This window comes from Desmodus rotundus, chromosome 2 (assembly GCF_022682495.2).
Source record: "Desmodus rotundus isolate HL8 chromosome 2, HLdesRot8A.1, whole genome shotgun sequence".
Classification (NCBI taxonomy): Eukaryota; Metazoa; Chordata; class Mammalia; order Chiroptera; family Phyllostomidae; genus Desmodus; species Desmodus rotundus.
The window spans coordinates 178059268-178074461 of NC_071388.1; the positions used below are offsets into that span (position 1 = coordinate 178059268).

Sequence of the window (15194 nt, forward strand, 5' to 3'; positions counted from 1 at the left end):
GGCGACGGGCACAGACAGTGTGCACGGGGTGAAGTTACATAGACGTGTGGGCGTGTCTTCGCAGTCTCATCTGCCTTCTCCCTTACTCTGTACTTCCATGAAGACTGGCCAATGTTAGGTGTGCTTGTGTTTGTTCACACAAATTTGTTTTTGTGTTGGAGTTGTCTTTAAAGGGAAAAATAGCTAATAAAGCTGGTTTTATTTAAAGCTAACAGTAAATAAGCATATTTAATTGAGCATTTTAAGTTTGGTTCCTAAATTGCAGTGTCTTACTCTAATTGTTGATTTACTGTGCTTTCGAAAAGTCATTTATTGTTCCTTTTTTTCTACTAAGGTAAAATCCATCCTAGAAAAGAACGAAGAGGAGCTCTCACAAGCCGTGAAGTGTCGTGACGCAGCGCTGAAAGAGAGTCAGAAATTGAAAGGGGACCTGGAGGCTTTGGAGGACAGGGAGAACAAGAAGGTAAGGCGTCAGTCCTCTCAGAAGGCCTGCTACTGGGGTGAGGCGCTCAGGTAAGCTTTCCCAGGCCGTACTGCTTCGTTACTTTTTACCTTTAGTAAGAAACAATGAGTATTGATTCAGATGAGAATTTTTTTCTAAAGAAAATTTTAGAAGCACTTTAAAAAGGCATCATTTAACTCCCAATTTTTTCAACTTCCTGTCTTAAAATTATCAAAAGGACCCTGGCTGTTGTGGCTCAGTGGATTGTGAGCCAGAGTCGTGGATTCAATTCCCAGTCAGGGCACGTGACTGGGTTGCGGGCCAGGTCCCCAGTAGGGGCGTATGAGAGGCAACCACACACTGATGTTTCTCTCCCTCTCTTTCTCCCTTCCTTCCCCTCTCTAAAAATAAATAAATAAATAAAATCTTTAAAAAACACATTAAAAAGATGAAAAAACATTAACGAAATAATCAAAAGAAAAAATTCTAATTTTTTTCTGGTGAAACACATCTGATCTTGTGCTTATGCTATATAACATGATAGTAACTGCTATTAGTTCATGTTAAATTAAATCACGAAGTGCTTTCTACTTAAACGGTGTGTGTACTTAGTGAAAACAGAGGTCACATCCCAAACTTCTCCTTGACAGCAGTTGCTAGGTTTTGCCTCACTGAAGAGGGCTGTGAGTTACATAATTTTGCAGCAGCTACCACTTTCTCTTATGGCCTTTAACCCTGAGATAATTCTGATGAGCTTCAGACGTGCTCTCCTCTTCTGCTCCCATCATACGATAGCTGACAAGGGCCAGAGCAGGCCTGTCTGAGACCACGTCTAGCCTAAGAAGCTGTTGACCCCAGTGTCTCTCATTACTAATACACACCGAGACACGCCAGTAGTTGGGAAGCACTTCAGAGTTCTCCATGGGATCCATGGGTTCAGGGTCTAGTTTTCTTTTTCTTGAAGTCACAATAACTCACCAAAATAAAATACACTTTACTTATCTCTCTTAGCACTCTGCCATGCCTGATTTCCACACTCCTTACCTAGAAGCAGTGGACTCAGCAGCAGCAGAAAAACTGGAGAGAATCAAATGTCTTTGTCTGGTCTCATTTTCCATTAGGTGGGAAACTTTCAGCGACAGTTGGCAGAAGCTAAGGAAGACAACTGCAAAGTTACCATCATGTTGGAGAATGTGCTGGCTTCTCACAGTAAGATGCAAGGTGCTCTGGAAAAAGTACAAATAGAGCTTGGGCGGAGGGATTCAGAGATTGCAGGCCTCAAGAAAGAAAGGTACTGGAGATTATTTTTCTGTCTTTGTACTTGTATTTTTCTGCTGCACTATAGTAAGGAGCAGTGTGAAGTCAAGAAACCAAGTCACTTTATAGGCCTTCCTTTGCAGAAAACTAATGTTTAAATGATGAGTTTAAAGTTATGAAAAGTCTGGAATTAGAAATTAATATTTTTAGAAATTCAAAATTCTTATATTTTTTGTAGCGATGTAAAGGAATATGCATTCTAGAAATTCATGTGATCTACATTTTATCCTTGCTGTTTTCTACACTTTTCAACTTACCCTTGGATCTGCAGAATTATAGTTGTCAAGATAATTGAAGCTAAGTGCCTACTTTAGTTTGAATTATCTATTTACTAGCATCCTACTTAAAGATTAATAATTATTTTAGATGAATCATTCTGAGAAATACATCTAACCATGTTTTATAAGTAAACTGCTTTGACTGTTTCAAAAATTACATAAAAGTTTTCCTTTCAGGTTAATGAACAAAGAGTCTGAGTTTAATAAGGCCTCTAAAATATATTGTATATAATAAGTCCTCTAAAATATATTTGTGTGTGTTAGTGGTGTGTATTGCCTCTGTTATGAGAGAACAAGTTTCATATTCATTGTATTTATATTTGTTACATATTTTAAGTGCACCAAAAGAGAAAATTCAAGGGGAAGGTAATAAAAATATTGTTTACCATTCACAATAAAATTCTAGGTAACTGTTGTATTTAGAAGCAGAAATTTCGACATTAAGCCAATCCATACAGAGGTGATACATTTCTGTACTAGTGAATATATGTGCGTGTGTGTGTGTTCAGTGAATATATACACAGGGTCCGGCAGAAGTAACGCCAGTGAGTGTGGTTGGTGGGTACATGAATGTCTCACACGAGATGGAGAGCAATTTGAACATTTCACCTAAAACGTCATATGGTGTGCTTGAGTGTGATATTGTTATGTTACAGAATTACATGCTTATGATTTATAATAAAAGATTTTTATGTAATAAAAAGGGGCATTATTTGTGCCAGACCCTGTATATATTCAGTATTCATACCAATACATATTCACCAATATAAAATTTATAGCAATTTATCTATTATATAATATTATAAATTACCAGCCTGTTAGTTTTTGACATGTATTGATAGCATAATGCAGCAATTTTCAACCTTTTTCTACCTCATAGCACAAACTAATTATTAAAATTCTGTAGCATACCAAAAATTATATTCTATTTTTCCTGATTTGAAAAATAATAGGTATAATTTTGATTCATTCACACTGGACAGCTATTGTTGTGTTGGCTGTTGTCATTTTTTTATTTGACAACCTAAGGAAAAGAGGTCAGTGCCTCTGACTAAATAGTCAGGTACTGGGTGTTTTAAAAATCCTTGTGGCGCACTGGTTGAAAATCTCTGGCTAAATAAATGTATCAAGTCAGACTTGTCCCATAGATGGCCCAAGTTTTTAATTCGCAGGAGTCTTCATTTCTTAACCAGAAACAGAGGCTACTAATTGTCACCTGCCAACTCCCAGATATTCTGAGCATCTGTAACCTACTACATATGCCATTCGAGCTTGGAAGGAAAGTGCCCTGTGACTCTCAGCGGCATCATTCCTAGATGACTCTGTCTCCAGCCCCTCTTCCTGTGCTTGCACTTGTAGGGCTCTGAATCAGCAGAGAGTGCAGAAGCTGGAAGCAGAGGTGGACCAGTGGCAGGCCAGGATGCTCGTCGTGGATGCCCAGCACAGCAGTGAGGTACAGCCAGGTTGTTACTAATAACGCTGAAGTGTTTGGTTTTACTGGGATGTTGCCATTGTGGAAAAATGGAGTAAAACAATCAGGTAAATTTCCTTTTCATTCAAGTCTGAGTTTTGGACAGTGACATATTCACACATAGGAAATGGGTGTGCAATCTTACAGTGGATCATCTATTAGGAAACCAGGACAAAAATTATGCCTAATGCTTTTTGTCTTATATGGTTCACATTCTTTTCATTTATTAATGCATAACTGACTGAAGAAGTTGAAGGGCTTGGAGAATAACGGTACCTTCAGTCGAAGCAGCTAGAGCCCTGGCAGGGTGGCTCAGTTGGTTAGAGCATTGTCCCCACACGCCAAGGTTGCGGGTTTGATCCCTGGTCAGGACACATACAAGAATCAACCAATGACTGCGTGAATAAAGGGAATAACAAATCGATGTTTCGTGCTCGCTCTCTCTCTCTCTCTCCCCCTCTCCCCCTCTCACCCCCTTTTGCTCCCTCTCTAAAATCAATTTTTTTTTAGAAGTAGCTAGAGTGAGCCCACTACAAGAAGCACACACATACTCGCGTGTGCTCACAGGTGTATGCACACATGAAAATGTACCTACACATCAGCATGTGTATAAAATACACATGGATAGTTTATATAAATACTTTTTTTTTTCCTGGAAGGATATACAAGACATAATTGCCAGTTCTTATCTCTGTAGGCAGTGAGGCCAGAAGGTCATAGGATCAGGAGGGGTAATGTAATTACTGTAAACATTGAAAAATTAGAATAAATTAAGTTGGCTTTATTTTCCAAAGCCCACTAGTGACCAGTGGAGCATACCCTTCCCATTTGCCTTCTAAGAGTCTCCAAAACGATATTTACAATAAGTTCTCACATATATATTCCAGGCATCTGGAGAGATTCCTGGTTCTGTTTCCAACTAATTATTGTTTCAGTGGCACTTGCTGGAGGAGGAGTGACTGTACAGTGTTGTGGACTTTTTGCATCTGTTACAGTGGAATTAAAAGCCCTCTTCTCTCTTTCAGATGGAGCCTCTGCAGAAAGCTCTAGATGTAACTAGAGAAGACAACAGGAAACTGGCAATGAGCCTAGAGCAAGCTCTCCAGACAAATAATCATCTGCAAACAAAGCTTGACCATGCCCAGGAGAAACTGGAGAAAAAAGACCTTGAGCTACAGAATTTGGAAACCTTTAAGTAAGGGCAGTATAGTCATAATGAAATTAGGGAAGAGCCTCTGGGACAGGAAGTTTGGTTTATTCACATAAACCATTTTAAACCCTTTTCTCCTACTGAACCAGTACTCCCAACAGAGCCACGGTAAGGACCCGGGAATAGCTGAGCAGCAGCAGATTATTAGCTGTCCGGGGTGTGCTCGTTATCAACTCACGTAGTGTCAAGCTCCTCCTCTGCACAAAGATTAAACCGAGATTGAACAGATACTGGTTAGAATGTTTTTTGCATGTTTCTGCCAAACCTTGTCTATCAAAAGCCTATGTGTCCTTCAGAAGCATGATTTGGGGCCCTGGCTGGTGTAGCTCAGTGGATTGAGTGTGGCCCTTGAACCAAAGTGTCATACTGGTTCGATTCCCAGTCAGGGCACATGCCTGGGTTGCAGGCCAGGTCCTCAGTAGAGGGTGCACAAGAGGCATCCACACATTGATGTTTCACTTCCCCTCTTCCTCCCCTCCCTTCCCCTCTCTCTAAAAATAAATAAAATCCTAAAAAATAAAATAAAATAAATAAAAGCATGATTTGGAAAAGGAATAACAGGAGCCTGGACGGGTTATTCCCATCCAGGAGTGGGGTGACTCCATCTAAGCAGATGCTAAACCACTGTTGTCAGTTTTGGCCTGAGATTAGTCAGGTCAAACCCATCAAGTTCAGGTGAAGGCCCTCAAGTTTTGTCTTAAACTGTACGTAGGTAAATGTGACTTAGATATCGGTAGCATTCCACGGAAGTGTATACCCCAGGGAGATGCAGTGTGCACGCAGGTCTTTATTCCTTTCAGATGGTGAACATGTAGACACAGGAGGCAGGTATAAGCTAAAGCAGAAAAGGTATTTTTCATATTTGTGATCTCTGCAAATTTTATATTCTGGGGGTAGTGTTGCTGGCTCAAGACCATTCATTATTGGTTAAGACAAGAGTATGTGTTTCACTCTTTTAGTTGAGTCTCTTTATATTGAGTAACTTTTTTTAATGCTACAGGTAATGCTTTCTTTCCTCCTTTTAATGAGCTCCACATCAGTGAGGTTCATGTGGTGACTGATCACATTTATTAATCACTCACCTTTTGGAAAGTTGCACATTCCCCTCCAGGTCTTTCTTACCTCCTCACCTTCTAAAAGTGATTATTATTATCTGTCTTTTTCAAAACAGAGAACAGATAGCTGAGGAATCTAAAATGGAAGCAGAACTGCATGCTGAACGCGTAGAGACTCTGAGGAAGCAGTTTCAAACTGAGAGAGACACTGCGAAGAAAGCCACACAGCGGGAGATGGCTGAGGTATGGAGCCGGGTTTCTCTCTAGCTGAATGCCTTTGCAGACCCGCACTGGCTGTTGGATGCAGTTAGTCTTTGGCTCTTCTACTCCCCCTCGACCAACCAGCAAGCCAGATGCAACGGAGCCCTCTCTGCTGTTTGTAAACTGACACAAAAAAAGTTTCTTATACACAATTCTCTGCCCAGTGAAGGAAGCCTTGATGAGAGTTTTTCCATCAGAGAGTGATAACTGAGTGGGAGGGAGGAATAAGCAGACTGTCATCAGAGATGCATATCAAATCAGCTGTCTCCTCGGGTCACTTCACTAGCATCCCGAGAGGCACAGGTGAAAGCAGAAGATACATGGTCCATAGCTCTGAGCGTGCTAAGTGACCCTTGTTTAGTTGTGATTTGTACTTTTTCCATGAGACAAATATTGAAAGCATCAGAGGACTTTCCTTGGATAGCTAGAGGCTGTGTACAATTTTGAGGGAATTTAAAGTTAGGGAAAGTTTGTTTTATAGGCAAGTTGTGTGATAAAAGAAGGGAAGCTGGATTGAGACTGGAGGAGCTGACAGACGTCCAGTGTGAGAGGGCGAACAAAGCTTAGTAACAATGAACAGGGCGTGTGAGCAAATGAAAAGAATATCTCTCTCTTGATCAGAGCAGAGACAGCGGCATGTTTGAGAAAGAGTGGCTAGCCTGGGTGGGACCAGCCATGGCCTTGACTACCAGAATGTTGGATGGGAACTCGTAGGCAAAAATGGAGCACTGTGGGTTTCCGAGAAAGGTAGGGGTGGGGTGGGTGGAGGCAATGGGATGAGCACAATTTTAGGAAGGGTGGTCTTGGAGCAGTGGAGGGTAGGCAGGAGTGAAGAGGAACTGGAGACGCAAAGGCCCAAGAAAGCTAGAACAGTTACTTTGGACTTTAGATAGTTGGTCTAAGCAAAGTAGTTCTGTTGAAAATAGAGAAGAGTTAAAAAACAGTCATTTTAATAGAAAAAAATCATCAGACAGACACTAAATGTTGTATCGTGAGCAAAGGCGAGGGAGGAATTAAAATAATTCTAAGACTTGGTTGGGGTTGCTCGTCTTTAATTTGCCAAATTTGGTACATTTAGCAATTACAGTGTACCTTTCAAATATTTTGCCAGATTTCAGCCAGGATAGGACAAGCAGTCAATATCCCCCCAAAAAGCACAAAAGATACTATCCTCCCAAAATCCACAGCCACCAAAAGAAAGAAAGTAGGATAACTCCTCTGAGATCTGGCGACAGTCACTAAGAGCCTAGCAGCAAAGGGAGTACAACCCACATCCCTGCCCGCCCTAGAGAGCCGAGTGGAGCCCACATTTCTGTGCGGCCGTGCTTTGTGAGCCCCCAACCTGACAGTTGCCGAGCCCAGTTCTTGGGACACAAAGTGAGACAAACAAGGAGGCAATAGTTGTCCCTGGTGAGAAAGGGTTAACCACCAATGGATACCTGGAAGCAATTCAAGGATCTAATTCTTACAGATGGTTTTGCCTACCAATCTGCATTTGGAGAGGAAGGGACGATGTGAAATTTTACCTTCTCCAGAACCAGGCCCCACAGGTGGAGATCTGGGATAGCAGACTTCGGTTAAGAATTCGCACCTATTTCCAGCTTCTGCCCGTTTTCCCAGGATCCTGTCTGTAGGCTCTGAAGTGAGTGGGGTGTCCCAGCAGGTCTCATCCTGGCCACCAGAAGCCACGGAGGAGGAAAAATAATGTTCCCTCTACCCTTTCTGGTGAGCGCTAGGCTGAGACCCCTTTTTCTTTGGAGCACCTTGTAAACAGATGAGCTTCCCTAGCTAAAAGTTCTCCACTTGGCCACTGTGAATCCAGATTATCTCTGGTAAGGCTAACCTGCTTGTTCAGGCTTTAAACCAAGTTTCAGTCACCTGAGGCCTCACCCTGGACTCAAGTCCAGCTGAAGTCGGACCCAGTCTGGAAACAAGGAACGCTGCCATGGAGTCAGGAAGCCTGTAGCGCGAAAGCTGCAGAGCTAGGGTCTGAGAGCGGCCTACCTGTGCCTCTGACCTCCAGACGCATCGAGAAAACAGGGAGCTCAGGGGGCTCATGGGTAACTTGGCCTGGTTGCTGATTGTTCCTGGAGGCTATCAGGGGTCTCCCTCAGTTCCTTCTTCTGACATCAGAACTGTTAAAAATTTTAATATGCCTTAGTTTATCTTTTAAATGTTGATTTGAGGTCAATTCGAATTGGGCAGTATCCAATCTAGCAGATAGAAAGCTACAAGAAGCTATACAAAATGAGAAGAAGAGAGCAGGAACAAGGAATTTATACTTGGCGGGAAAGCAGGTTGGTTATTGCAAAGTTACTATCTTTTAGGATTATAACAGGGGTCTACCAGGAAGAATATCCAGCTAGTGTTGATGAGGTGACTCTGATTGAGTGGTTCAGGAGTCCATTTCTGGGAGAGCTGAAACTGGAATTCAGTCTCAGTTTGGTGATGGAGCATAAGTGACTCCATTTTGGGCCTGCTGTTTTTAACAGTAATCACTATGCTATTTTTCCACCAGACAAGTTTCTTTCAAAACAAAAGGCAGTATTGTAAAAATACACACAATGATAGTTAATAGCTGAGAAATATTTATGTAAACTACCATGTAATTTATTTTCACTTCTCCAGACATGGGGTCACAAGTGACAGGAAGGAAGAGAAACACTTAAAGCAGGGTAATGATCACGGAGCAAGTGTGTGCCAGGCTCTTCACTCCTTCCGAACTTGGTCTTATTGAACTGTTAAGTGAATCCTATGAAGTAGGCTCTTCACACTCCTTTTTAGTGATAAACCTGAGTCTTAGGAAAGTTAATCACCCAAAATTAGTTAGTGATTGGTGAGCTGAAATTTGAACTCAGGTCTGACCCCAAATCCACGCTGTTAAAAGAGCAAATGTTGAACCTATATTTACATTATTTATCTGTCCTAAGAAAGATTGTATTCTTTAGTGTTAAAAATTATGAAAATCACTTAATGTTCCTCCACTAATCTACTTATTCGGACATTATTATTACCTCACTTACCCTCCCTTTTAAAAGAAAGGTTTAAAGAAAACAAAATATGGGGACAAAGCTACACACATACGCTTTTCTCACTAAATGGAAGGTAAAAATGTTCTAATTTTCCCTTGTGTTCCATAGCTGAAGAAAGCCCTTGATGAAGCCAACTTCAGATCAGTGGAAGTGTCCCGTACCAACCGAGAGCTGCGGCAGAAACTTACAGAGCTAGAAAAGCTACTGAACAGTAGCAAAGAGAAAATAAAGAATCAAAAGGCCCAAATTAAGCTCCACTTGTCAGCTAAGGCGAATAATGCTCAGAACGTAGAGAGGATGAAGGTTGTATGAGAGACCGTATGTCTCCCCTCACTTCCCAGGCAGGCAGTTCTTTGGGAATTACAGCCTCACCTGGGAAGTGGGCAGATTGTCTCGGGGGGGACTATCTCTTCTTCCAGCCCAGACACTGCTGTGTAAATGTTTGGTTTCTCGTTAGCTGCCAGTGTCTTGTTCCAGCTCCTTGTCTGTCTCTCCCACGGGGCTGTATGGGACTTTGCTCTGCCAGGGTCAGTGGGCTGGGTGGGAAGGCGAACCCAGGAGGAGCTGTTAGCTGTGGATCCCATGTGGGACTTGGTCATCCTATAGGCAAAGAGCAAGCCCGCCATTCCACTGATCTATGTTATTTCCACATTTACTTTCAGCAAATAGAAACAGAATTGAGGCAAATGGAGCTAATTAAGGATCAATATCAGAAAAAAAACTATGAACAGGTAGATGATTTCCACAAACTACGTTTACCATTCACATAAAATTCTGAACTTAGACACCAACTGTTTCCCCTCTTTGTGCCCTGCCAGTCATTGAGTATCCAGAAATTTGTATCTGAAATGAGTAACCTACAGAAAGAGATGCAGATGTTGGCCCGCAGCCAGTACGATACCTCGGCACGGAACAAGCAGCAAGAGCTGCGGCTGGATGCAGAGCGGAAGATAAGGCAGGAGCTGGAGAATCGGTGCCAGGTAAATGGTTTCCTGAGACTCATCTCAGCCTATCAGCAAACAGCATGTGCCAGAACACCCAGCATTAGAGCACCTAAGTTTTCTAGATCCTATAGATGAAAACAAATTTATAAGTTGTTTATCTTCACTAAGTTCTTAGAATCATAGTATCTAGGAAGTAGCCTATAGCTTAAACTGTGGCACATGTTTCACAATGTTTAACTTAACAAAAATGATACGGTTTTTTTTTTTAAAGAACAGCTAAAACTGCCGTGACTGGTGTGGCTCAGTTGGTTGGGCATCGCCCTGCAAACCAAAAGGTCACAGGTTCGATTCCTTGTCACGGCACATGCCTGGGTTGTGGGTTCTGTCCCCTGTCAGGGTGCATACCAGAGGCAACTGATCGATGTATCTCTCTCACATCAATTATTCTTTCCCTCTCTCTCTCTCTCTCTCCCCCTTCCCCTCCCTTCAAAAAGTAAATATAATCTTCAAAAAAAAAAAAAAAAGAACAGCTAAAACTCACATATGCAAAGTAATAGTTACTAAGTGAGATTTGTGAACGGAATTTCATGGTTTTTCAGGAACTTTATACCCCTTTGGTTCTTCCTGTAGCTCATAAGCACCCGTTGCCATTACAGGACTTTTATCTATTCCCAACCTAATGAAAGGCATAACTTTTTATCCCTGAAAAGGGATCTTTATAAGATCATCAAGCTCTAGCTTCCAACAGAGACTCTGCTATGAAAAGGATCCCTCCAATTCTGGAAAGCAATGTTAATCACTTTGTTTCAGGAGCATCCATAAATCAAAATCAAAATACGTAATCATATACACAAATGTACATTGTAGGTAAACTGAAAATCACCGCTCTATCTTGTATTTGCGTAGCACCTGAGGTTAGGTGTCCCCAGTCACGGTTTCATAATTTGGCTGCTCACTTACTACAAATATTGAAGCTTTTTTGTTCAATGAGGTACATTGGGACTGTGTGAACTGTTTGGATCATGTTTTCAGGAATTAGAAGAAACTGTCAGACACCTGAAGAAATGTAAAGAGGCGACAGAGAGTAAACTGAAAGAAGCCAGTGTGGAATCAGAACAGGTGAGCCAGAACCACGGACATAGAGCCTTAGACGAGTTTCTTCCGACACAGCCGCCTTGAAGCACGCAAGTCGGTGTAAGCTCCTTCGTTAACGTAGTCGTCAGGAGCACGACAGGCCAGAACCCGCAGCTCACTGAGTAGGCTCCACTATAAAGAAGACACCACTTGTAGATCAAGATTGTGTGTCCTGATGAGAGGCGCTAGACTGCTGAAATGTTGGCGAACCCTGCATCCAAGTCCCTCCCAATAAACAGAAGACGGGAAGACCAGCGTGTGTGTGGATTTTAATGCAGTATTGTTTGATGTGAAAGTGGATGCTCTTTGTTCAATCAATAAATAGAAGTGTAAAGTAGGCCCTATTAATTTTTGAATTTGCTTTTCTTGAAGGCATTTACAATCATACATTTTTAGAGCTGGAACAGATCTTTGAAATCATCATTCTACTATAACTACCCCTATTTTCTAGAAAAGGAAACAGAATCTTAATAAGTTTAAGGGATTACAGTGATGTTGCTATCAGTTGGCCATGATATTTCCCTTTTATAGCTATTAAATTACATGGTAATATGACTATCAGAATGGTACGCTAAAAAAATACAGACTGTGACAAACCCGACTTTGAATGCCAGCTGTGACACCTGCTGTGCCCTTAAGGAACTTGCATTTACTTTAACTTATCAGTTCCCATGTTCATAAGAGTCAGGAAGTTAATGCCTCCTACTCCGTTTTTCTGATAGGTAAGTTTCAGTAAATGTTAGCTGTCCTCTCATCCGCCATGCAGGAGGAGACAGGATGTGCGATGCCATTTCCAGCATCTGTTCCTCCACTGCTGGGGAAAGTCCCGGAGAAATGTAGGGCTCGGTCCGGTTTGGGGAGTGGGAGTATCACTGTCACCAGGCTGTACAAACAGACCTGGAAAATAGCTGTGTAGCTTTCTAAAAGTTAAATAACAAGGGGAGCTCTACTTTCTCGTCTCACTATGTCATAGCTCCACTGTGTCCCGCCTAGTACAGGACAAGGACCCAGCAGCACATTTACTGAGGACCTGTATATGGCAGGCGCCAGGCAATAGAGACACGGGGTGAGCGAGCCAGACAGCCCCTGCGCTCAGCGCTGAGAGAAAATGCCACTCCCGCAGACTTCAGAATCAAATACAGAAATGCTGTCACAAAACAAGTAATCAAAGGGGGAAAACCAGTCATTTTACTTTTCATTCTAGAGGGTACGTTCTGGACCTGTTTGAAGTGTACTTCATGTAAAATAAACGTCTGTTAGCTCTCCCTTCAAAATGCTGAAGTATCCCAAATACTTAGAGAAGTGCCGGGCCTATGGGAGCCCTCAGTAAATGTTTGTCAGATAAATGAATACTGATTGCAATTCATCTTCAAAGACTATCAGACCTGTTCAGGTCTAACAGAGAATTTGGAAATGTTTGCTTATAATCTCTGTAAAGTGTAGGGTATTTTTATGATGAAATAAAGAGTATACAGCTTATATAATAAGCTGGTCCAGTTTTTTATTAATTCATTCGATTTTTTCATAAAGCACAACAGAAAAATCCTGCCTTCACAGTCTAGGGACTTTGGAGAATTATTTAGTCTTAAAGAATAAAATTCAAAATATGGTTTGAACTACCATTTTCATTTCCAGTGTTGTCGTGTATTTTCATTCTTATTTTTCTCCTGGATTCGGTCTTGCCTGTGTCACATGCAGGAAGTACTACCAACGGCATAAGAAGCAGCAGGCCCGCCTTCATCTTGAGCTCCATGTTCAGAAATTACTGTCTCATGTGTAGGACGTGTATTATGCAAATAGGTTGCAAGGACCTTCCAGTCAGAATTTGGGTCTTTAATACTTAGGTAAAAAGTCTCTTGAACTAATACACAAAAAACTTAACTGTTTGTTGTAAGTTTTAATGATAACATTTATATGTTCAGATAACAGCTAACCTGGAAGAAGCTCACCGCTGGTTTAAGTGCAGGTTCGATGGCCTACAACTTGAGCTGACAAAAAACCGGTTACAGAGGCTTCCCCGGGAAAACAGGTGGCGGGAAGAGGTAGGGCATTTAGTTAGACGTGGCTGTCTTAAGCGATTCTTAGATTTCTAATTATAGAAGTTCTGTCTTCATCCAGCTATTCTCTTTACTAATCTGTAGATTTCTTTAAACTACTGCAAGGAAAGCAATGAACTAAATTTTTTTCTTAAAAGTTCTACCTCCCCCAAGCTGTCCAGACTAGAACCACCTCCCTTCGTGAATAAATGATGTGAAGACGAAATAGGCCCACGGCTCTGCAGTTAGTTTTGAACAGTGTTAGGTGTGTTTCTTTCCAACAGGACCCGGCGAAAAGGCACAATGTCATGTCCAACCAGTCTGTTCTGCATCGGTGGGAGAGCAAACAGAATCTTAGACATGTGCCCAAGAAGTACCCTGATCTAGAGAGAAAGTGACGCCCTTGCCAGAGGAGGAGCTTCGTGTACGGCCACACCGCCGCGACCCCGGAGCCCAGCCACCAGGGCTGGCCTGATTCCAGTCATCGGAACACGAAGTCTTTGGTGTGTGGGCTGAAGACTTCGGACCTGAGTTTATCCTTTTATGAATTCTGATATCAATAGAGAACCACCCTATCTTTTTCTTTCCCTGTTTTCCACCCAATAAATTTATGTTAATTTGTTGCACAATAGCAGGTGCTGTTGCATGATACTTGGCTATTTTTCTAAGTACAGTTTATCAAAAGCATTTAATGAGATACTTTATGACACAGCAACTAAATGATATACTTTGTTTCCATGAACTATCCCAGTCTGACATCCAGGAGATAATTTTTGGAAATAGAATCACCCGGAAATGGTAAAAACTCTTCCACTGTGTTTTCAACTTATACCCTTCTATGCTGGGTAATTACCAGTGCATCTTTAGTATGACTAATATCTTTTTACTTATGTAAGATATCTGAGAGATTGGGAATATCCAAGGGAAGCTATGAACACAAAGAAGATTATTCAGTGCAGCCGTCTGCTCCACTCCAGGAGACACTAACCAACCGAGCTACCTGGCCAGGGCCCGTGTAACCTGCCTTACTGCGTTTGTTAGATTGGCTGTATAGGCAACGCTAGCTTCAGAAAAGCACCTTACAGAGCTAGATTGGTGATCATTTCCAGTAAAGCTTATAGTTAGAACTGCATACTTACTGTGCTGATTTGCTAACTTATTTCTGTGATATTTTAAAAGTGTTTCTGTAGTATTTTTTTAGTGTCTATTAAATACTAGTATAGTAGCTTCTGTTGTGGGCATCTACTTTCACCTGAAACTATAAAAAACACCCGATAAAATATGAAACAGCGGTTTCTAAGACACTGAGCATCATGGCACAAAGAACAGTGGTCCCCGAGAGAAAGGGAGCAGATGAGAGGAGTCATCCTGTTGCTCCAGCTCACAGCCTTGAGAGAGTCCAGGCCACGCACGGAGGAGAAGTCAGGGTGGAGCCAGGTGGGTTCCCGAGCTAAGGAGCCAGAACTCAGAGTCCAGGGAGACAGAGGCTGCTGGAGTACCAGAGAGGAGAGAGCTGCATAAAGAGAATTCTGAGATGTCCAGAGAGTCCTCTGAGCATTACGCTGAGTCCTGGCCAGCACATACAGCTAAGGAAACTACCTAAGGCTGGCAGAGAAAGACCCATCCAAGGGGGCTGGAGGTAACCGTGGCCAGGACCTGTGCATAGGACCAGTTCCTACCAGCCAGCACCAGAAGCTTTGTGATTCACAGGGCATGGGTAGGTTATACAAAAAGCCCGAGAGGGAATGCTGCTCCACTCCTACCTCACAAATCTTAAGCACAAGACCCCAAACGATGAGTTTCCAAGTAACTGTGTTCCAAAACAGAGCTTAAGAATATTTATAGGAACATGAAAATATGATACAGCATGCATCAGAGTAAAGTCACAATGTCTGGCATTCAGTCCAGATGTATCACCTGTGCAAAAAAGGAAAATACAACCCCTGAGAAATTAATTAAAACTGACCCAGAACTAACAAATGTTAGAATTGTCAGACAAGGTCACTGAAACATC

At 42.0% G+C, this 15194-nt stretch overlaps 1 protein-coding gene across 2 annotated transcripts in view; it reads left to right on the top strand.

Moving 5' to 3' along the window:
- The window catches only part of CCDC150 (coiled-coil domain containing 150), a 69736-nt gene extending 55464 nt beyond the window's left edge, over window positions 1–14272 (top strand). The window contains exons 16-26 of one of the 2 annotated variants that reach the window (XM_045198494.2): window positions 335–463; window positions 1564–1733; window positions 3397–3490; window positions 4534–4703; window positions 5890–6016; window positions 9175–9369; window positions 9729–9797; window positions 9885–10046; window positions 11043–11129; window positions 13067–13186; window positions 13465–14272. In XM_045198494.2, the coding sequence (XP_045054429.2) occupies window positions 335–463; window positions 1564–1733; window positions 3397–3490; window positions 4534–4703; window positions 5890–6016; window positions 9175–9369; window positions 9729–9797; window positions 9885–10046; window positions 11043–11129; window positions 13067–13186; window positions 13465–13578 (1437 nt within the window). In that variant the 3' untranslated portion in view covers window positions 13579–14272. The remainder of the gene's footprint in view (window positions 1–334; window positions 464–1563; window positions 1734–3396; window positions 3491–4533; window positions 4704–5889; window positions 6017–9174; window positions 9370–9728; window positions 9798–9884; window positions 10047–11042; window positions 11130–13066; window positions 13187–13464) is intronic. The other variant, XM_053918898.1, reaches the window with a different exon arrangement.
- Window positions 14273–15194: the final 922 nt, after the last annotated feature.